Source organism: Protomyctophum bolini, assembly GCF_963924005.1.
Source record: "Protomyctophum bolini genome assembly, chromosome: 3".
In the NCBI taxonomy this organism is placed as follows: Eukaryota; Metazoa; Chordata; class Actinopteri; order Myctophiformes; family Myctophidae; genus Protomyctophum; species Protomyctophum bolini.
The window spans coordinates 16,540,068-16,562,661 of NC_137864.1; the positions used below are offsets into that span (position 1 = coordinate 16,540,068).

The following is a 22,594-nucleotide window of genomic DNA, read 5'->3' on the forward strand; positions in this document are numbered from 1 at the left end:
TTATAACGATTCTTTTTCATGTTTTTAATGGTTATTCTTCAAGTTACTCAAGGGTCGTGTTTCACGGTAATTAATGGCACCTCTGCGCTGCTTACGGAACTGCATCGGCTCGTTCTTGCAGCAACACAGGCGTACCATTAATGACTTTAAAAAGCACACCCTCTCTCGTGTATAGATATCTCTGTAAAGGCATATATCATGAAGACATTGTATCATCTCGACGACCTTTATCACCGTATCGCCCACCCCTCCCAGGTAAGGGAAGGCCATGAGCCAGGCCTGGACCCCGGTGAAGGCATCCTCAACGTGGGCATGATCGTGGGCTACCTGGGCTCCATCGAGCTGGCCTCCACCGGGGCCAGCCTGGAGAGCGACAGCGTGACAGCCATCAGAGGCAGCATGCGACGTCTCCGGGCCGAGCAGAAGATCCACTCCTTGGTCCTCATGAAGGTATGGTGAACACATCTACCGCTTCTCCTTTTTAAAACAACGCATCGCGTCATGTAGGAATAGAGCCACAGTCCGTTTAGTCTCGAGTGAATAATCGGTTGAGAGAAAATTGATCAGATATAATTTTAGTAATCAAATATACGGTTTAGTGAATTTGTAGTATGTGCCCTGTCCAATTTCACTTTGAAATGTGAATGCTTGTCTTGGCTGTTTGATATTATTATTTCATTTTACTGTAATGGTAAACATGGTGTGAGCATATAAACACTGTCATTATTGTTGTTTCCCAAACCATTTGTGGGACTCACGAACCAATTTGTATGGGTCTCGACTCGAGTGAAAATCAAAAAATATTTTCCTACATTTAAAAACGAAATATATATTTCAAAAGATTTATTTTTCGAAATAAATGTAAAAATATATGTAATTTTAATATTTTATACACAAACAAATAAAATTGCACAAATAAACAAAAATAATAATTAAGAAGTAGTGAGAATAGACGATCTACAAGCTTGCAAGCGCTTTTGTGCTTCTACATGCGTTATTTTTCACTAGTTCGGGTCCCGGGCAAACGTCTAATCTCTCTTTTGGGTCTCGACCTGAAAAGTTTGGTAACCAGCACAGCTCTAGTGAATGCAGCATCATGTTCTTCTAACACCTAATAACTCCCCCCCCCCCCCCCCCCCCGCCACGCCATGCAGGTGATGCATGACAGCGTGCGTCTCTGCAGCGACAGAGGCCAGGTGCTAGCCACCTATCCCGCGGAGAAGCTAGCCTTCAGCGCCTGTTGCCCGGACGACCGACGCTTCTTCGGATTGGTCACCATGCAGGCCACGGACGACCACGACGAGCGGCGCTGCCACAACAACAGCGGCCGGGAGGAAGAGAGCAGTCTGAGGACCTCCTGTCACGTGTTCATCGTGGACCCCGACCTCTGTCACCACCAGGTGTGTTGATTCAAATGTGTTACGTGAGACCTTTTTTTTGTTTGCATTTGGGTATGAAATTATGTTAAAGGACCACGGTGTTCCCAAAGTTGGGGTCGGGACCCCACATGGGGTCTCGACCTGAAAAGTTTGACTGTGGAGGTCGCGAAATAGTTTTGGGTCATCAAAAGTATTTGAAAACACCTGGATAGAATTCAACAGAATGAGTGAAATACAATGTAAGAATGATTACAAATACATTTTAACCATACTTGTTACAAAACCCTTACATAGCCCTAGGCTTAATAGAGCACAGAAACAAATGCAAACAAGGTTGTAGACAGTATATAGAAAATGACCAAAAAATTACAACTTCCTGTCAATTTGTGTTTTCTTAATTTCCTGAAAAATTAACATTTTGTAGTTGGGTGGTTTCTCCCCGACAGCAGAGATATACAGTAAATGAGGAGCATACTGTATGAATTTCTAATCAATAGAGCAATTATTTGCAAAGTGTTCTAGCCCTTTTAATGACATCATACATTAATCATCACTATGTCACACACACACACACACACACACACACACACACACACACACACACACACACACACACACACACACACACACACACACTATCACAGGAACAATTTTGAGGAGATGGAAAATGTCGAACATGCAGGTTCAATTTCCAATCACCACTTATCATTTCTTCAGGTCCATTTGGGCGTGGCCTCGAGGTTCGGCTTCGAGTGCACCCCGGACCCGGACACGGGCGGCTGCCTGGAGTTCCCCCCGACGTCCCAGCCCCTCCTCCAGTTCGTGTCGGTCCTCTACCGGGACATGGGGGAGAACATCGAGGGGGTCCGCGCCCGCGCCTTCCATGACCCGGACAACGACGCCCAGCAGAACCACAGCACCAGCAGCAACAGCGACAGCGGCATCGGCAACTTCCTGCCCGAGGAGAAGAGCAACAGGGTGCTGCTGGTGGACCTCGGCGGACCTAACAACCACAACCCCGGCCCCCCGCCGCCGTCGCGCCACTGGGACAGCCCTCCTCCCCCTGCCTCTCACCACCTCCCGCCTCCCCCTCCTCCTCCTCCGGCGGCTTTGAGGAACGGACACTACAGCCGCCACGACCCGCCTCTGGCCGACCTCCCCTCCATGCCTCTCTCAGTCTCTGACGGGCCTGGCTGGCACTCCCGAGGAGGGGCCTCCCACCCACCACCACCACCACACCACTACCCAGCGCAGGGGAAAAGGGGTGGAGCGCTGGGAGCAGGAGGAGGAGACAAGAGAGGAGGAGGAGGAGGAGGAGGGGTGGAACAGCAGCAGCAGCATCGCTGGCTGCCCGTCCATGTGTTGAGAGACTGGCGTCAGCAGCACCACCATCACAGCAACGTGCCGCCGCCTCACGGCGTCCTGAGCAGCGACCAGGAGTCCTACGCTGAGTCCACGGACGGGTGGTCCTCGGCCAACTGCAGCACCCTGCCCCCGCCCATGAACAAGATCCCGGCCGACCGCTACCGGGCCCCCGGGCTGGCCCCCGGAGACCACCTGGTGGCGGTGGGGGGGCCTCCTCCTCCTCCTCCACCTCCACCACCTGGCGCTGCTGCAGGGAGCCAGCCACCTCCTCCACACCCACACCACCACCCCCAGTCCCACTCCCACAGGCTGGCCGCGCAGAAGGACGAGTGGGCCAAGAAGCTGTTTGGCGTCGGGGAGAGGGAGAGGTCCGGGACGGAGAGAGGCAGCGGCAACAGGGAGAAGAAGCGAGGCGGGAGCGCCAAAGACACGGGGGAGAAAAAGGTAATCCGATGTGTGAAAGAATGGAGGGTTTTTCTGTGCCATATGCTTCTCAACAAGGTTATTTCTCTGGATGCATTAGAGGAGTAATTCGAATCCAGCTGGGTTTCTTTCTATGTCTTAACTTTTATTCCATATAGTTTGAATTTTCGTTTTTTTACCCTCAGTAAGAATACAGCATGCTCTCCACACAGTGGTGTACTGTATGTTCCGCTTAGCTACTTTCTGGGACTGTCAAACTTTGTGGAAGGCGAGTGTTAAAAGTAACCCTGAGATGAGACTCTCCCCAGTAGGCAGGCTGTCACACACTCCTGTCTGTTGGTGGAAAATTACTCTCCAGTGTGTGCATCCAAGGCTCTCTCTCTCCCGTTTATTGCGGCCATAAATTCATCCGTGTCCGTCCATGTGCTCTCCTCTCAGACATGATCTAATTGAGCTCCTTCAGGGGCCTTCGCACTCTCTCGTTCAGTCGCTCAATCAGTCGGTTGCTTTTCCAGTCGTGTTGAAATGTGTGTGTGAGGAGACACCGAACGTAGCTGAAACCAATTTGATGTACCGTGTACTAATGACCCCAACAGAAAGCACACTGATGGCTCCTGTTGTTAGACCTGGTGCGAGTGTGTAGGGATGAGTCATTTATCCACTCTACTCCGGTATCAAAGCATGCATTATTCATGTACAGGACATCTGTCTGTGGTGAAAACCATCTGTTTCTCTCAGGAGTGAGCAGTGAGCACACACACCTGATGCTTACAATACTACTACGATAGTCCCGTAGACTAGTATGTCCTGTGAAAGGAAGTCCTTTATACACCGTTACATATTTAACTGCTGTCACAATTACAAGTTTAAGTTGACGATTCATTGTCACACAAAATAATAATCGTGATTAACGATTTAATTGAGCATTGAAACGAACAATTTGTACTTTCAGGCCTCGTAATCACAAATTGCACTGGGCAGATATGACAAATAACTATACAAAGAAATCAGACACATTTTATTATTATAATAATAATAAATAAATAAACTTGTGTATATTATTAAATATTATTATAGAATTATTAATAACATGTAATAATTGTGACAGGCCTAATTTACATATTACATTTTTTTTTACACTTTTGTCTTCCCCCCCGACATTCATACCAAAGCGATGCAGGCACCAGAAATGTACAGGAAATGTATTTATTCGTCTAGTTTAACGTAAATATACGGTTTCTGAAAACATAGTTGTTACGTTCCAAAATAACCTGAGCACTAGTAACCTGCAGTGTTCATTTCGTACTTACATGATTTTGTTTGGAAGAGAATTCTGGGAATCGCAGTTCTAACATATCTTACTATCCTGGTTGACCACCTGGCTGAGCTTGTTTTTTTATCTCTAACTGAGAGATTTCCATACCAGGAGATGACGTTAAAAGTGAGAATACTAAGTGAGTGACCTACTAGAGACCATGGTCAGTTTGTGTTTACTAGCATTGAAACGTCTCAATTTTACTGAGAATTAGAAAAATGTATGGTGGCATGTCTTCATGCTTCATGTAGCCTACTGTAGCTTATCTGTTAGTAGGAATGTGTGTGTGTGTGCAAAGTTTTACAGCAATCAGACGCTGCGTTCATGATTTGAGGCATTTTGTTCAAAACGGATGACTCCTGCAAACTTTGGACGCCAATTTGAGCGAATTAGGATGGAATATTAAAAAATATATAGATTTAGACTATTTTGTTGTCGTTGGGGGGGAAAGCCAGTCTGAAAAGGTGGGTTTTGAGTGTGCTTTTGAACATGTCAAAGGTGGGGGCTGATGTGGGCTGGGAGTGAGTTCCACATTGAGGGGGCGGCCATTGCGAAGGCCCTGTCACCCCAGGTTCTCTTGTTGGACTTGTGGGGTTCCAGTAGGTTGGCAGTGCTTGACCTGAGGGAGAGGGTGGGGGCATGGGGTTGTATGAGTTCAGAGAGGTAGAGGGGGGCCTGGTTGTTGAGGGCTTTGTAGGTGGCGGTGAGTAGTTTGAAGTCAATTCTGAATTTGACTGGGAGCCAGTGCAGTTCACAGAGGACAGGTGTGATGTGGTCCCTTGATCAGGTTCTGGTGAGCAGGTGGCAGAGTTTTGAACATACTGTAGTTTTTTGAGAACCTTGGTGGTGACGCCGTACAGGAGGCTATTGCAGTAGTCGAGTCTGGATGTGATGAAGGCATGAATGAGGCAGTGTGGGATAGCATGGGACGAATAAGGTTCCATTTGGTTACCAATTTACCATCATTTAGCTGGGGACCACCAGAGCCCCTCCTCAAGGACCACCGCACTAGTTGAAACCACTGTGAATAATTGAGTACTATAGACGAATAACAGTTTAAGTCCAAACTTTATTCTGACCCCTCCACGAAAAGGCCTCGTTGTCCTGACCCCTTATCCATCATTTATACATTATGGATAATTAGTGTGGACTTAAACTGTTATTTGTCTATTTATTGTCACGTCAGACACACATCTTTGGAAGTCCCCTCTCTCTTACCTTGTAGATATATGCAGAGAGTGTTTGAGGGGCAGGGGGTGAAATCCCGTAATAGGGCACTTTTGGGCAAAAAAGAAAGCAAAGAAAATAGCAGATTTACAAGCTCACAACGTGTCGCGCTGCGACGCGTTGAGAGCTTGTAGATCAGCTATCTTCGGGGCGCAACCCAGCACTCTTTAGCTAGTGGAGATGCGGTTGTACGACATGGATTTCTAAACAAATTTGTTCAACGCAAAATGCTGTGTTCACGTTCAGGAGTGAAAAGGAGTGGCATTTGCATTTCTTTCACCATGGTAAATGAATGCTGCATTCGTGGTCTGGAGAGGGCAGTTGTTTTACAGATGGGTAAAAGGGCAAGGGGCTGAAGCCCCCTTTGATGTCTATGTGTGCACGTCCCTGTCTGTAGATATTGAACATAACGTCTCTTGTTCCTTTGATTGTACGATGGTTGTTGTTCCCCCCCAGGAAGGGTATTTGTGGACTCCCTCCCCCTCCCCCCCCGCCCCCTGGTGTCAAGGACCCCCGGGGGACAATTACAGGAAGTGTCCAGCAGGGCAGAAAGGGGACAGGGGGGTCTGTCGTAGACAGGAAGATGGATGTTTAATTCACTCTCTGAACAATGTTCTCACACTGGGGACACTTGAGCCTTTAAGCTGACGCTTGTGTTGTGGCTGTGGTTTAGTGTTTGGTTTTGACAGCAAATGTAGTTTCAGTTTTAGTCATAGTCTTTTGAGTCAAATTTAATTTAATTTTATGTCATATTTTAGTCATCTGAAATGTTTTAGTCGACTAAATCTACAGTTGATTTTGTTGACTAAAGTTTTTACACTTGGCTTGTATGCTGAAAATAGCCGATCTACGACCTCACGTGTGGCAGCGAGCCACGTCATTGTGAGCTTGTAGATCTGCTATTTTCAGAGTGCAACACCCAAGCGCAACCAGACATATAATGACTCTCTTTCTTCTCCACTAGACCCTGCCTAACATTTTAGTCTAGTTAGTATTTGACTAGTTATTTTTTGTCCAAGTTTTGTCCAGAGAAGAAGCTGAATTTGGTTTGACAGAAGTTGGTGTAGCATTAGTGTATTGATATATTGCATGGTTGTCTTAGTTCCATTGATTAAATTATACTAGTACTGTCTTGACTGACTTGCTGCTGATTTGATCTCATTGTATAGCCTAAAATATTTTCTTGTTTTGTTACTGTTTGCCACAAGGTGGCACTGTTTCACTATCTTAAAACCCAGACCAAGTTAATTTGAATTCAGAAATGAACTGCTTAAAATGCTAATAGCTGTGCAGACCCAATAATATCCTGGTGTGTGTCTTAAGCAGACTGTGCACATAATAATGTTTTAACTAAAGGTGTTTTGCAAGTGATGGCCGCCTTGTGCATGAGTCATCGCCATGGTTGGCTTGTGCAAGGACATTTTTGTAAAAATGATCTTACCAGAAACACATAAAAAAGAGATAGCCCTGGATGACCATAACAGGTCTGTAACTCTGAGAGTTTACAATGGGTCCATTTGGTTCCATTTTTTACACTCTCAGATTTATGGGGGTTCCTTAGGTCAGTGGTTCCCAAATTGACACTAATTAGGCCGCGGACCCCCATTTGAAAAGACATGCCAGGGACCCCCATAAGAGAAGATTATTACGGCTCTAGCAGTGATTCTCAACCCGTTTAATTTCATGGACCCCCAGTTTGATATGTATTAATCTACGGACCCCCATTTCTATCTCTGGGACCCCAATTTATATTGTAAAATCAATGTTAATTTAACTCAGAGAGTACACTCTCTGAGTTACAGACCCATAGGGTCGATTTGGTTCCAAACTTCAATTTAGCTGGGGACCCCCTGGAACTCCCTCAAGGACCCCTGTGGGTCCCCCGACCCCAGTTTGGGACCTTCCCACTAGTACCAGTGGACTCATAAACACTGTGGCACATTATGACAGTGGCCTTGTGGTTAGAGTGTCCGCCCTGACACTGGGAGGTCGGGGGTTCGATCCCCCGACCGGAACATACCAAAGACTGTAAAAACGGGACCCTGCTTGGCACTCAGCATCAACTAATCAAATGATTCCCGAGCGTGGCACGGCTGCAGCTCACCGCTTCTTGGCTGCGGCTCACCGCTCCAAGAGATGGGTCAAATGCGGAGAACAAATTTCACTGTGTGTGACAAATCGTACAACTTTTTTTGTTTCACTATGATTCATAATGTGCCATAGTGTTGTAGTAAATCAGCGTCATACAGTACATATTCTGAAGGAAACCATGGAGACTTGACATTGTAATGGTGTGTAAAACAGAAAATCTAAAAGGAACAAGTCTTTGCCACGGACACATTATTTTGTCCGTGTACGGACACAGTATGCTGTGTTTGCCCTGTTTTTTAATGGCATACATGCACTGCCAAATTCAGGACAGTCATGAACTTTAGCAGTTCATGTGAAGGCTGAGCCACATCACTGTGGGCTTAAACATGATTCATGCTTGTTTTCAGTGGTGTAAGAAGTACTCAATTAAGTACTACAAGTACATTTGTCAAAATGTAAATGTTTTTGTAATGTTTTTTACAAGCTAACAACCAGTGGTTCTACTCCACTACATCTCAGAGGCAAATATTCTACTTTTACTCCACTACAATTATTTTAAAACTTTAGTTACTAGTTTACTTTGTAGTTTTTGATTATTATAGCATTATAATTAACCACTTCAGCCGCATATATACATTTCAGCCATTTGAAAATACTAGCCGATCTAGATCTGCTATTTTCAAAAATAATTGTATACATTTGAAAACTTGAAATGGGACGGTCTGCATAAGCACAATGAGTACTTTTACCTCTGGTATCTTTAAGTACATTTTGATGCCAATACTTTTGTACTTTTGTAGTCAAGTATACATTTTGAATTCCAGACTTTAACATGTAACAGAGTCTACATTGCAGTATTGATAAAAAAGTATTTTTTTTCACCACTGTGAATGAGTACAGGGCAGGTACTTATAGTAACTTTGTACAGCTGCTTGTTGTCTTTCTCCATGGCAGACTAGACAGCTGTGTTGTCTCTTAAACAGGAAGTACAGTATGCGTCTTCTCAGCGCAGAGACAACAACAATAGTGGAAGTCAAACGTTGTGTGTGTGTGTGTGTGTGTGTGTGTGTGTGTGTGTGTGTGTGTGTGCGTGTGCGTGTGCGTGTGCGTGTGTGTGTGTGTGTGTGATTGTGCGCATGTGTGTGTCAGTGTGTCTGTGTCTGTGTACTGTATGAGAGAGAGAGATGAACTGTGCAGATAAGTGCTCTATTTTCCAGTCAGATCTTGTCTTCCACAAGCCTCTCTGACCCGGCTCTGATGCAACCACACCCAGACTAGCACAGCTGATTGACATTAACACTTGGACCTTTCTGGTCTAATCCAAATCCTGCAGAACAATCCCTTTGTTTTCCTTACTGTATGCCACCTTGATTCTAGTGTCAGGATTTTTGTAACATTGCATAACGTAAGATAAAGGTATATGGGAGTAAGATTCTTGGGTTGTGACTCCCTGACATTGCAGCAACCAGACAATAGCACACAATAAGAATAACTTGCAAAATAGCTAAAATAGTGGATCCACTATGTCCACTATTTGTTGTTGTTGACGTACAGGCCCAGCCCTTCCTACAGGCCGACGAAGCAGACGCTTTTTTTTTGTTTACTCTGTCCCAACTCTGTCTGCCCAGTGCCCCCCAGTGCCTCCCCAGTACCTCCCCAATGTCTGCCCAGGGCCTCCCTAGTGACTCCCCAGTGCTTGCCCAGTGTCCCCCCAGTGCCTCCCCGAGGCACTGGGGGGACACTCGGATCGTGACAAATCATGACAATAAACACAATATTGTGTTTATTGCCAGTGCCTCCCTGAGGCACTTGTTGATCAAAATCAACAAAAGAAAGTGTTGTACCCTGCCATTTTTTCTTCATTCTAATTATTTGTTCGGCCTAAAAGAAATTGTGTTTATTGTCATGATTTGTCACGATCCGAATTGGCTTTGTCCGCGGCTTACAGGTCTTTAAATAAAAACTTTATGAAACGTCTATGGGGAACATGCATGGGAAACTCTCTTCTGGGTCCCTGGTCATTCTGAAAGGGGGCGGGACTGAGACGCTCTATTATGGGGGAGGTAACAGTGGAGAGAGTGAAACCTCTTAGCCATTTGTATATATTCTCTCTTCTAGTTGATGAAATACAGCCAAATTTAACTTTTCCTCATTTTGCTCAAGGTCCCTTGGGGGTCCTTGAGCCCCCTGGGCTTCATACCAGGCCCGCCCCTTTTTGTCTATTGGCCGAAAATAGACGATCTACAAGCTCACATCGACGTGTAGTGTTGTGACATGTTGTGACCTTTAACTGAGGTGTGCTATTTTGGCCAAATGTTTGCCCCAGTATAGGGATACCTGGGTTCACTCATGGGGGGGGGGGGGGGCTGTGGCTGTGTCTCAGGAGGTAGAGCAGGTCGTCCAATGATCCATGGGTCGGCGGCTCAAATCCCGGCTCCTCCTATCCACATGTCAAAGTGTCCTTGGGCAAGACACTGAACTCCAAATTGCATGGCTTCCGCTGCAATCGGTGTATGAATGTGTGTGTGAATGGTTGAATGTAATGCACTATGTAAAGCGCCTTGGTTAAAGGTGCTATATAAATGCAGCATTTGCCATTTACCATTTATGAATGCGGTTTAAAGCCAGGGACATTTGGTATGCACACATTCAGTTCTGTATCCAGGCAACACTGCTGGCCCTCTCCTGATAAAAATGCCTGCAGCACCTGGTCCTTGTCAGCCAATTAGAGCCAACACACACATATCTGGGCCTCTGGAGCCAATCAGCATTGATTGCTATTTACCCAACAACATTCTAGTGGCGTTGGCATAACTGTGGCATTTATAGTCCTTACGCCTGAATGTAAGAACACCACACAGAACTGTTTACTTTGATGCATAAAAAGGGACAAGAGGCTGTTGATGAGTGAAGCTCAATGGCTCTTTTCCACTAAAATAACGAAGTGTTTATAGGAATAGACTATGTGACAACCGGGTATAGTCTGGTGACCACCGGAGAGACGGGTGACAGCACCCGGGTGAGCTGTATGGGTTAGCGTGTGTCCTCCGTGAGGAGGAAGCCCAACAAACCTCGGTGAGGCCTTTAGGAGGGCCATTATAATCCACCACTCCTGAATGGAGTGCCTGGTGCTGGGAGTCTGGTGCAACAAACAGATCCTGGGCCTGGTGAGAGCAGGAGTGGACAGGAGTCAACCCACAGAGCCTAGTCCTTCCACGCGCCAGAATTTGGTTCTCCCAGTCCCGGCAGAGTAGTTCCGGAGCAACGGATTGTGTGGCCTTGCTCATTCCCTGATGGACTGATCGAGGGTAGCTACTGGGACGTAAACCGGGATTTGATCAACCCCGGCTGGGTCGCCTGAGGGAGGGGTATGATGTTGGTAGACCCGAAACCCTGTTGACCTCAGGAAACATCAATGAGGATACAGTACATCCCAGTTAGTTATAGTGAACCGTGTCATGTAAAGAGTGGTTCCCAAACTTTTTAGCCTGTGGCCCAAAAGAGACTAGCTCATGCCGTGCTACAAGCTTGTAGATAGATCTGCTATCTTACTATAAATGCACCAACTCTCTTATACGTATGTCTGTAATCCATGTAACACAAGAACCGTTCGCCCCACCGACTTCAACAAAAGGCCTCTTCCCGGGCTCTGGACAGGGCCCCTGAGACATCACAACACTCCATATTTGGGCATGACTGGTGGGGGAGAAAAGTGAGGGAAAAGGTAGTTAACGAACATTGTTCGTCATTGCTTTAGCCGACGAAATCAACACTGCTATAGCATGCATGTCTTTATGGTTGAAAACAGAAGCGTGCATACAGTAGTACATGTATTGTATATAAACAGGTGTATATGAACATGTGTACCTTACATAAGTGGGTCCCCAGCTAAATGATAGTTTGGAACCAAATGGACCCTTATGGGTCTATAACTCTGAGACAGTGTACAGATGGAACAGGTGTATATGAACATGTGTCCTCCTCTCCCCCACAGGGAGGGCGCTTCCGCGGGCTGACCATGGGCTTTCCGGCCATCCCCCAGCGCTCTGCGGCCAGACGCTCCTTTGGACGCTCCAAACGCCTCAGCCTGGCCCGTTCGCTGGATGACCTGGAGGTAGGAGTACACGCACGCACGCACGCACACACACAGTGGCCTATTTTTGTCATTGTTAAACCCCTTCTACCTAAACTTCTTTGTCTCTTTCGCGTGCTTTTTTTGCATGCTATATAAATAATGAATAAAGTGGATTGGATTAGATGGGATTCACACACTCACTCACTCACTCTTTTTAGAATAGCCGATTTTACAAATACCCTTGCGTGCACACATGCGCACACGCGCACACACACACACACACACACATGCACACATGACACGTGAAGCGTCGCCGTGGCAACCGTATATACGCATCAGTCCCACCGAGTGAGTGACTGTGGACTCGCTGTGAGTGTCCTGAAAGCTGATTGGCGGCTGCTTTGCCGTTTTGATGATGTCGCTGGTGGTTTTTGGTCATACCGTCCGTCGCTGTCTAGTGAAAGCCTTGTATGTTCAAAACGCTTACTTTTCCAAATTCAAAAGTAGCAAAAGTAGCAGATTTACAAGCTCACAACTGAGCTTGTAGATTGGCCATTTTTGCTACTTTTGTGTCACAGTGTAGTATGGGTCTAATGAAGTACTGTCACCTCATGGACCCATGAAAACCTGGAAAAAAGGCTTTAGGGTCTTTACACACTGGGGGTGTGCTGACAATTAAACGATATGCAGATCGCTAGTATTTTGAATCAAACTATGCATTCATACAGCCTCATTCATTCATACAGGTTGGTAATCATGTTCTGTGTGGATATATACAGTGAGAAAAAACAGTGAGAAAAAAAGATTTTTTTTGGGGACCCTCAAGGTCCATTATTATTCAGCATTTGAGCCACTGGCCCTATACAGTTTACCTCCAGCACTAGTTGATTTGTCTCCTCATCATGTGATAGAGATCAGAGACACAGGCTAAATGTTTCCGCTGTTTAGAGGCTACCCTGGCAGCACTTACACACACAGCAGATAAGCAGATTCCTCAGCGCTTTCAGCTGCTTCAGAATGGGAAGGAGCCAGCATTCTAACACAGTGGAAGAGAATGGCAATTTGTATTCACGGCATGAGGGACGAATTGCTTTTTGTCCCCGAAGTCTCCTGAACTTGAAACACAGTATTTTGCGTTGAACAAGTCCATAGTTATATAGTTTATTTATGTATTATGTCTCAAGGTTATTATTATCTTATAGACTTGGGATGTTCCCCATCCTCTCTCATTGCCATACATCTCATCATGGCAGGGAGTCTCTCTACCCCCCTACCATATTCTTCCGGTCATTAGGCCCCTTTCTCTCGCCGCACATGCAGCGAATGTCTTCAAACAGAGAGGCCTTTGTGTGTGTGTGTGTGTGTGTGTGTGTGTGTGTGTGTGTGTGTGTGTGTGTGTGTGTGTGTGTGTGTGTGTGTGTGTGTGTGTGTGTGTGTGTGTGTGTGTGTGTGTGTGTGTGTGTGTGTGTGTGTGTGTGTGTGTGTGTGTGTGTGTGTGTGTGTGTGTGTGTGTGTGTGTGTGTGTGTGTGTGTGTGTGTGTGTGTGTGTGTGTGACCGGGTGTGCAAGTGTTTTTCTAATGAGCCCCGATGAGCAACGAGCTGACATTCCACTCGTTAGCGGGGAGGCCTCACACATACACATAACTAATTACTGGCCTGAAACCCACCAGCTAACATATGCACACGCATAGGCTATTATTATCTCTCAATCAGAGGGTGCACCGCACTCCTACGGACTGTCTGCGGTCATGCTGCCATCATGTTATCTACTGGTTTTCTCTTTAGATGCCATCTTAGCCGTTTCACCACTCTGCAATCTGTATGCTTGATTGATTGATTACTTTATTAACAGTTTTAACGCCGTGATTAAACAATCGTGTTCCAGATCTCCCTGCCTAGTTTGCACTAAGCTTTGAAGAGCCCCTGCGCCGACTTGATCGTTGCTTGTCATGAAAAAAAAAGCGGTGTAATGGCTTGTCGTAGTGTTGTATTCCAAAGTGGTGATCACAACAACCGAGCCGAGAAGAAACGTGCGTGCTGAGCGCCACTCTGTCCGATGGAAACCCTGTATGACTTAAAACGTATTAAAAAACGCGGAATAAACAATGGAAACATAACTCGTGTAAGTCGTTATTGGAAATTGGAGGGAAGCTATTCTACAGTAAATTAACTCGTGCAAGTCGTGTTCATGAGTCAAAGTGTTAACAGTTTGCATGGACAAGCACAGAGAAGTACAGTACAATACAAGCTAAAAAAGGATGAATCCAAAAAAGACTCTCAGCTTGTTTCCATTGGTGTTCCTCCTCATGTACTCAATTCATCGAAAACATTAATGATAGACACGTATACACCGGGGCGGCAGTGAGGTGGGGGTAGAGTGGCCCAGTTCGATACCCGCCGGGCTCCCCCTGAGTTGGTGTCGAAGTGTCCTTGAGCAAGACGCTGAATCCCCAAATTGCTCCCGATGTGCAGGTTGGTGCCTTGCATTTGGATAAAAAACATTTTCAAAAAACATTCCCAAAAAAGAGCTAAATTGTTCATGAATTCAAAACGAATACAATGATTTTTTCCCCGGGTAATTTGATCCATTATTTATTTATTCATTCTAATCAATCAGAAGTAAAAGAGAAGTAGTGAAAATGGCAGATCTACAAGACCTCAATGCGACACGAAGCAACGCGTTGTGTGCTTGTAGATCTGCTATTTTCAGTAGTTTGTCCTCCCGGGGCCAAACGTCTAATTTCCCGTTTGGGTCTTGAGCTAAAAGGTTTGGAAACCACTGCTTTAGGCTACTCGTCTTGTGATGAGTCTGATTGAGAAAGCTTGGTCGTAATACAAAACCGCACTCACCCACACACGCTGTCTTGTGACAGCAGGAAGGGTAAGCAAATGGCGTATTTCCACCCCCCCAGGTGTGTGTTTGTGTGTCAATATGCAGTCTTATTGGGAGAATTATTACTTTCCTTTTTATTCGCCCCCCCGGGGCGCAAACCCTATAGTACAACGTAACCTCAGTAAACTATGCCTAAACCTAACCTTATTCCTAACCTTAACCCCAGTAAAATGGTGGCAATTAAAACCTAACCCTATTCCTAAACTTAATCTCAGTAAAACTACTGTATGTCTGTATGTCCTTATTGTCTCAGGCATGGGGAGAGAGTATGTTTTGCACTCCGTCCGTGTGTGTGTTCCTGTGTGTGTCCGTCTGTGTGTACAGCTAATATCCGGCACCGTTAACCTGGTCGACGCCAAATTTTGCACACACACTCCCTGGATGCCAACGATGAACCTCTGCCTCAAACTTTCCGGAACGGCCTGTTATAGCGCCACCAGGAGGCAGACTTTTGAAAAACACGTTTTTTTTATATTACTCCTCCAGATTTTGTCCAAATACCCCGCAAATTGTTTCATACTATCTCTATAGTCATGTGTTCATGATGGATCTTTCCGATATTTCATATTCCATCCTAATTGGCTAACATTGGCTTTCAAAGTTTGCAGGATTTCCCCGTTTTGAACAAAATGCCTCAAATCATGAACGCAACGTGTAATTTACGTGAAAACTTTCACGGACTTTCCTACTAGGCTGAGGAATATATCCCACTTTTTTCACATTGGCCTATTATAGCGCCACCAGGAGGCCACAGCCTGACCTGCCCTGGTGGAGACCTGTGCCTCGAGGGGCACTTTTTCTAGTTTCTAATCTTATCCTCAGTAAAACAATAATTGATTAAATCAATTAATTTCCAGCTGCATTATTATTTTCTGCGGGGGTCCGCAGAATGGTTTCACGCAGAGTGCGTGAAACCTTTGGTTGATTGATTGAATACTGTATTAACAGTTTGCAGAAAAAAGCACAGGAAAGTACAGTTCAATATGGTAGCATAATCGGAATTGGCCATATCGGCCATAAAAATGCCATATCAGTATCGAAATGGTCTAAAAATAATACGGTTTATTTAATTGGTTTTCACCAGCAAAAACATTAATTAAATAAAAAAAATTATCTACATTTAATTTGTGTACTCATCTCATTCAGTTGTGAAAACCCCCTATAATAGGCTTGTTTCCATTGTGGTCCTCTGTATAATACCGGAATCGGTCAGAATCGGTATCGGCAGATATGACCCTGCAAATAATCGGATATCGGTCATAATTTCATAATCGTGCACACCTAATTAAAACCCCCCCAAAAAGCCTATGGCTTGTTTCCATTAGGGTCGTTCATATTAATTTCATCGGATAAGGAGCAACCGCATCATTGTACAGCTTCACATGACTAATAGCACGAAGGAGTGAATTTGCATATATGCCTGGAGTATTTGAGGGGTTTACCATGGTGGCCTGACTAGAGCTGCCTTCTTCACAGGCTTGTTCAGACTGCTTTCTGACCCTCATGTTGATTTAACGCCACCGGCAATCAGCTGTATAATAATATCGTTGCTGTCGGGAGGAAACCTCATAACTCCATTTTTGCGTGTTTTTTGCATAAATCAGTGTTATTGAACAGCCTTTACGCCTGTGTGTTGTTTCGAAAATATTGAACCAATGGAAAGTAGTAAAAAGTGCTTTGGACAAAATCTCTAAACTCCATTGGACCCTCACAATGTCTGCTAAAGCAAGTAACTCCACCACTTCTCCCCCTCTCATGGAAGTAATTGACAATATATGAAGTCACAACACCAACTTTGAAGAGGCTGTACTGCTTTGTTTTAAAAATATAAGGTTTTCTTATTTCCTGAAAAATGAACATTTAGGAGTTATGAGGTATCTTACGGTGCCTGCAGTCCGTGTGGCGGGCTACGTCGTCTTGTCTGTGTATTGATTCATGGTTTGGTTGAAAAGGTCAAGGTCGAGAATGGAGAATGGCTGGACATGCAAATGCATGAGACTCTTGAGTGTGTGTGTGTGTGTGTGTGTGTGTGTGTGTGTGTGTGTGTGTGTGTGTGTGTGTGTGTGTGTGTGTGTGTGTGTGTGTGTGTGTGTGTGTGTGTGTGTGTGTGTGTGTGTGTGTGTGTGTGTGTGTGTGTGTGTGTGTGTGTGTGTGTGTGTGTGTGTCTGTGAGAGATAAACACATGTTTATCGTGTGGATCTTGTTGTCAGCCCTCTTGTTCAACCTTGAGCACAGCTGTAATCTGCCAGAGTTGATGGTGACCCTGCCCTCGGGTTGGATCAGATTGGGGCAGTGATGATGAATGCCCAGGCAGGTAGTCATCTATAAATAACATATTAAAATAAGATGAATGCCCAGGCAGGTAGTCATCTATAAATAACATATTAAAATAAGATGAATGCCCAGGTAGTAATCTTTAAATACTATACATGTGTGTACATCGTCGACTAAAAATGTTCGTCAACTACCTTTTTTCACTGACGAAAACTAAACGGAAATTGAATGAAAACTAAGCTCCTGTATGATGACTAAAACTAAGACTAAATGCACTGACAATTTCGTCAACAAATAAAAACTAGACTAAACTGTTAGGAAGGGACTAGTGGACAAGAGATCCAGTATAAGTCATTGTACAATTGGTTGCATGCTGAAAATAGCCGATCTACAAGCTCTACACTGCAACACGTTGTGAGTTTGTAGATTGGCTATTTTCAGCAAGTGTAAAATCAGTCATTAGGACGGCATCGAGGCCCGAATGAGCTCTAATAATTATTGTACAGTTCTAATATCATCATCCCCATAGAGGCATGTCTTTCTCCTAGTCCAGGGGTTTTCAACCCTTTTCATTTTCCCACAACTTTCGCTTTTTATTTTTTATTTTAATGAGGCTATGGGACTTTATTTTTTGCCACCCACTATTTCTTCCTGAAATTACGCCACTCTGCCCAGAATCTACCCGTTCTACCGTATACTTCAAGTTCCAACTGGCCTCAGGGTGACTTCCGTGGAACAGTCAGGCATTTCAGCATGTCACACATCAATTTGTGCTTACGTATGAAGCCTAAAAGTTAAAACCAAACATAAATTGTAATTGTAATTGTGTGTTCCGATGTGAAAAAATCACACAATCAAATCGTTAATCGCAATTACTGGTGCATGGGACAATAATGGTCAACCTAAATGTGTAATGCTGCCAGCCCTGCCTTAAATGCCTGCCACCCAACAACAAAGTCAAACACGGAGACCCATCTGCTCAAATCTCAGTTTGCTCTCCAAACATCATGCTTAAGGCATACTAATTAGATGACAGACCGTCCAGAATAGCATGGACCGCAGCGCATTCACTCCACACGGCGTGTGTGTGTGTGTGTGTGTGTGTGTGTGTGTGTGTGTGTGTGTTTGTGCGTGCGTGCGTGCGCGAGCGTTCCTTAATGCCCAGAGGTCTGCCCTCTGTAGAGAGTCATGCCTCTGTGTGTGTGCGTGTGCCTGTGTGTGTGTGCGTGTGTGTTTCATCCTTACAGCAGTGTGGGAGGAATAGAAATGACACCAGGGTGGGTGGGAAAAAAAGCACCACGGAGAGCACAAGTAAGAGCAAGTGTGATAGAGATAGAGAGGAGAGGAGGGGAGGGGGCGAGCGAGCGGAGAGGCAGGGCGAGGGAGGGGGATGAGAGAGGGAGAGATAGAGAGAGAGAGAGAGAGAGAGAGAGAGAGAGGAGAATCTAGCGGCAGCAACAGTGACATTGTGGAGCATTGTTGGGTCGCAACTCGCAATCATCTTATGCTTTCTCTCTATACGACGCGCGCAGGCACACACTGACCCACACACACGCGCACACACAAGCACACACACGCAGACACAGTGAGCAGTTGGTGGTTCTGTTTTGCGTCTTGCACTCACATGCAGTGCTGAGGATTACTTGTTGTCTCCCTTCATGGAGCCGCAAACTTTGAGCGTGGATTCTGAAACAACCACTGAAGGAGTGAGTAACGTGAGCGTGTGCACGAGCGCCTGTATATGTGTGTGTGTATGTGTGTGTGTGACATGTGTCTCCGCTGTGGACGCTATGCCTGTATGTTCATGTAAAGGAATGCTGTGGTCGAGCAGTTTCAGCTGATCCTCGATCCTTTCTGCCTGTCTCATAACGTTGTGTTCATTTAACTCAAATGTGTACCCTGATAATACCTTAATTTGGGTCCATTTGTACTTTCTCAGGTTAAATCAATACTCTTTATACACACACACACACACGCGCGTGCGCACGCGCTAACTTATGCTGACATAGTTGTGTCATCCTCCTGAGATGCTGTCGTATAGCATCAACAAATGAATCCTAGAATGCCGTCTGTTGTGTTTTCCTGTTGCCGTTAATACCAGGCCTTTGGATGCTCTGCAGAATATTGGATTATTTTCCTGAGAGCTCCGGCAGTGTCGTCTCAGTGTCGTCTCAGCCACTTGCACCCTGCTGTCCCTATTTTGGGCAAGTCGTGATTATTATAGAAATGACATTTCAAATTAAGCTGACACGATGTGTCAGCTTGCGGCACATTTTGGTATTTTTGGAAAATGTTTAATAGGGCTTTCTGTAAGTGGTTAATCTAAAATATAAGGCAAATAATCCATCTCTCTGACGCTACCTGTAATAGCCAGCTATTCTAGTCCTCCAGTTAATTGAGGTTCATGAGGCTATTCCACAAGCTTATTACTTATATTATTTCTGGAATTGTGGGTCATGTGACGAGCATGAGCCAATTCCCTTTTATTTGAAGAGGCAACCTGTTGATTGCTTGAGTCTTTTTTTAAGGATGTGGGGATCGAAAACCGATTATAGCACGAAATCCATTCCGAAGTTATTGAGAATTGGAAATGAATGAGGTTTGGGCTTATCAATTCTATTATCAATTCGTTCTAATAAAGCTTTTGACTTTTGACCAGTAAAACCAAGTAAGATGAATTGAATGAGTTGCTTAATTGCTCACATCACTTGAGTGTTAAAGTCAACATGCTCTACTTTTGATTGTCTGCGGACATTAAATGAAAGTGAAAGGCCGTGATTAGCACCAATTTTTTATCAATAATAGAAAAGTATTGATCGTGGGATCGATTAGGAATTTGATCGATGAGAAGGATCGTTAAGGTGACCAAAATAATATTAAAATTCACGATCCCCATCCCTACTTTTTGTTCCTGAGCGCAATGACATGATCCTGTCTCGTGTAGTTTGAGTCTCCAATGTGATGATAATAATAATCTTTATTGTGCCCAAAGGGATATTTGTCTCCACAGTCTGTTCAACACCAACAGAAAAACAACAACAACACAAAACCATATAGCAGTGGTTCCCAAACTATTTCATGTCAAGGACCCCCAAATTGACACTAATTATTCTGCGGACCCCCATTTGAAAAGATATGCCAGAGACATTTTTACGTCTCTAGCAGTGATTCTCAACCCGTTTAATTTCAAGGACCCCCAGTTTGACATTAGTCTAGCATTAGTCTACCAAACTCCTGCTAAAGCAGATCCTTTTCCACGATACGGTTCTGTCTTTGTCCAGATGGCATGAGGTCCAAGTGCAGATACAGGGATGATCAGTGTAATTTGATATTGAAAGTGCAAAACGTGTGATGATGGTCTTATTGTTCATATCAGAGAGTGTGGGTGTAGAAAGTCAGATTGGAAGCAATGTGAGTAATACTGAAAACTTTGTTTTAAGCCATCAAGGCATCATGGATAGTGTAAAAACATGCAGAACGATACAACAGAATGTTGAATAGTGACCGTTTCTGACCGAGGTTAAGACATTGCATTTTTTTACATTTTCATTTTTGTCATGTCATGTGAAAGCAGGGAATCATAGCTTCAAATTGACATTGTTTGTTCAGTTTGACCCACCAGTTTTGGAGATGAGGCTTATAGAGTAATGTCTTGCAGAAAACAGCGAGTTGAGAAAACAGGCTTGAAAGGACTCTAACATTATAGCTACATGTTTAAGCATTTATGTCAATTTCAGCTCTGACAATTATTTCAGACATGCTATAGTATGTGAAGAGTCTGCCTGTGCTATTAACTCATTTTGGATCTGTTTTTCTCCTCTCCTGAACAGTTAGTCTTGCTTGCTGCCATCAGACTGTATCAAAAAGAGTCACTAATGACAATGCTGTAGCTTGGTTCTACCATGTGTACTGCCAATTATAAACCTCATACATTATGTGGGCTATTTACAGAAATCATGCTGGGCACAGTGAGCTCCTAGCTGTCACGTTGCACCAGTAATCATTATCATTAGCCATGTTTAATTAAAAACAATTAATACAATAACAGTTGTTTTACGTTCATAGATCATGTACTTTAGGCCACTACTAAGCAGGAGCATGTTACATATGTCGGGTTATAGTGCTGCCCATCCGTCCATGTTTTTCCAGTATGGCATATTGTACATTCCAACAAGTCGCTACAGTCGTGCGTGTGCGTGTGCGTGTGCATGTGTGTGTGAGAGACATAGTTTCACTAAACACAGCAGTGAGAAATAATGGCCGAGAACGCCCCACTAGCACTCTGACCCCGGACCCCCCCCCTCCCCAACACACACACACACACACACACGTGCACGCACATGCATGCGCACACACACACACACACACACACACACACACACACACACACACACACACACACAGACAGTTAGCGCTGTCACGATTCATTATTCATTGTGAAAAACGATGTTTTCATTGTGTTTTTGGCGTTGGAATTTGGAACATTATAGGAATAGAAATTACAATCCCGTTAAAAGTGCACAGGGCAGACAACTGAAATAATCCAATAAATTACTGGCATTTACAACACATACTTGGTGATGTGTTGTAAGCTTGTAGATCAGCTGGCTCCATGCAGTGCTGCTTCTGTCGAGTTCTGTGTGCGCACAACAAGAAGGGATACATAACAAGCAAACTTTTTAGTTTTGCTACTGTACACTACTAGCAGGCGCGTAGCGTGGATTAAATTATTGACTGGGAATCGGGGGTGTGGGGGGGTCAGCGCAACTCCGGCATAGGTGTGAACGGTTTTGCCCAATTGCTGGGGAGTGGGGACCATTTAAAACAAACGCAGCTTGCTGTGGTTCGCTACTAACAGTAATTTGCATGCACAGGGGGTGAAGGGCTGCCAATGTTAGCTATCTCTTCTTGTTTTTCTTGTCTTTTCAAAGTTAGACTGGGCCAGCTCTAAACAGACTGGGCCACGGCCCCGGTGTGGGCCCCACGCCGGTGACTACTAGGCTAGCACATGTACGGTAGGCGTGCATGACGTGCATGGACGCGCGGGCACGTGCGTGCGCGTGACGTCATTAAAATGCCGTACCACTTAAAAAATATATATAATCACCATTACCACCGTGTGTAATAATTGTGACAACCCTACAGACAGACACACAAGACATGGAAATAAATAATATTGTAAAAGTGTAAGGCACAAACATGCACAATGCACCGATGCATTCACACAGAGAACACACGCAGATGGAATAAGAGGAACCAACACACACACACACACACACACACACACACACACTCAAATTCAGAACAACAATACATGGCCATATCCCATAAACACATTTCTTCATCTTCATGTGTGTGCGTGTGTGCGCACGTGCGTGTCCGCGGGCATGTCAGTGTGCGCGAGTTTTGCGGGCGTGTGTGAAGTCCTCGTGATATCTCCAGGGAGGAGGAGTGTGTTTGGAGGGTCAGATGATCATCTCCACAGATAGCGTCAGGAAAGAAGAAGAAGTGTCCCTGCATGAAAAGCCTCAGGAGAACATAGTCACAAACT

The 22,594-nt window shown here is 44.9% G+C and overlaps 1 protein-coding gene across 2 annotated transcripts in view; it reads left to right on the forward strand.

Annotated features, from left to right (window-relative positions):
• The window catches only part of rgs12b (regulator of G protein signaling 12b), an 88,970-nt gene that overhangs the window by 5,199 nt on the left and 61,177 nt on the right, over nt 1-22,594 (forward strand). For both annotated transcript variants that reach the window (XM_080759780.1, XM_080759781.1), the window contains exons 3-6: nt 256-450; nt 1,155-1,400; nt 2,097-3,188; nt 11,795-11,914. In XM_080759780.1, the coding sequence (XP_080615906.1) occupies nt 256-450; nt 1,155-1,400; nt 2,097-3,188; nt 11,795-11,914 (1,653 nt within the window). The remainder of the gene's footprint in view (nt 1-255; nt 451-1,154; nt 1,401-2,096; nt 3,189-11,794; nt 11,915-22,594) is intronic.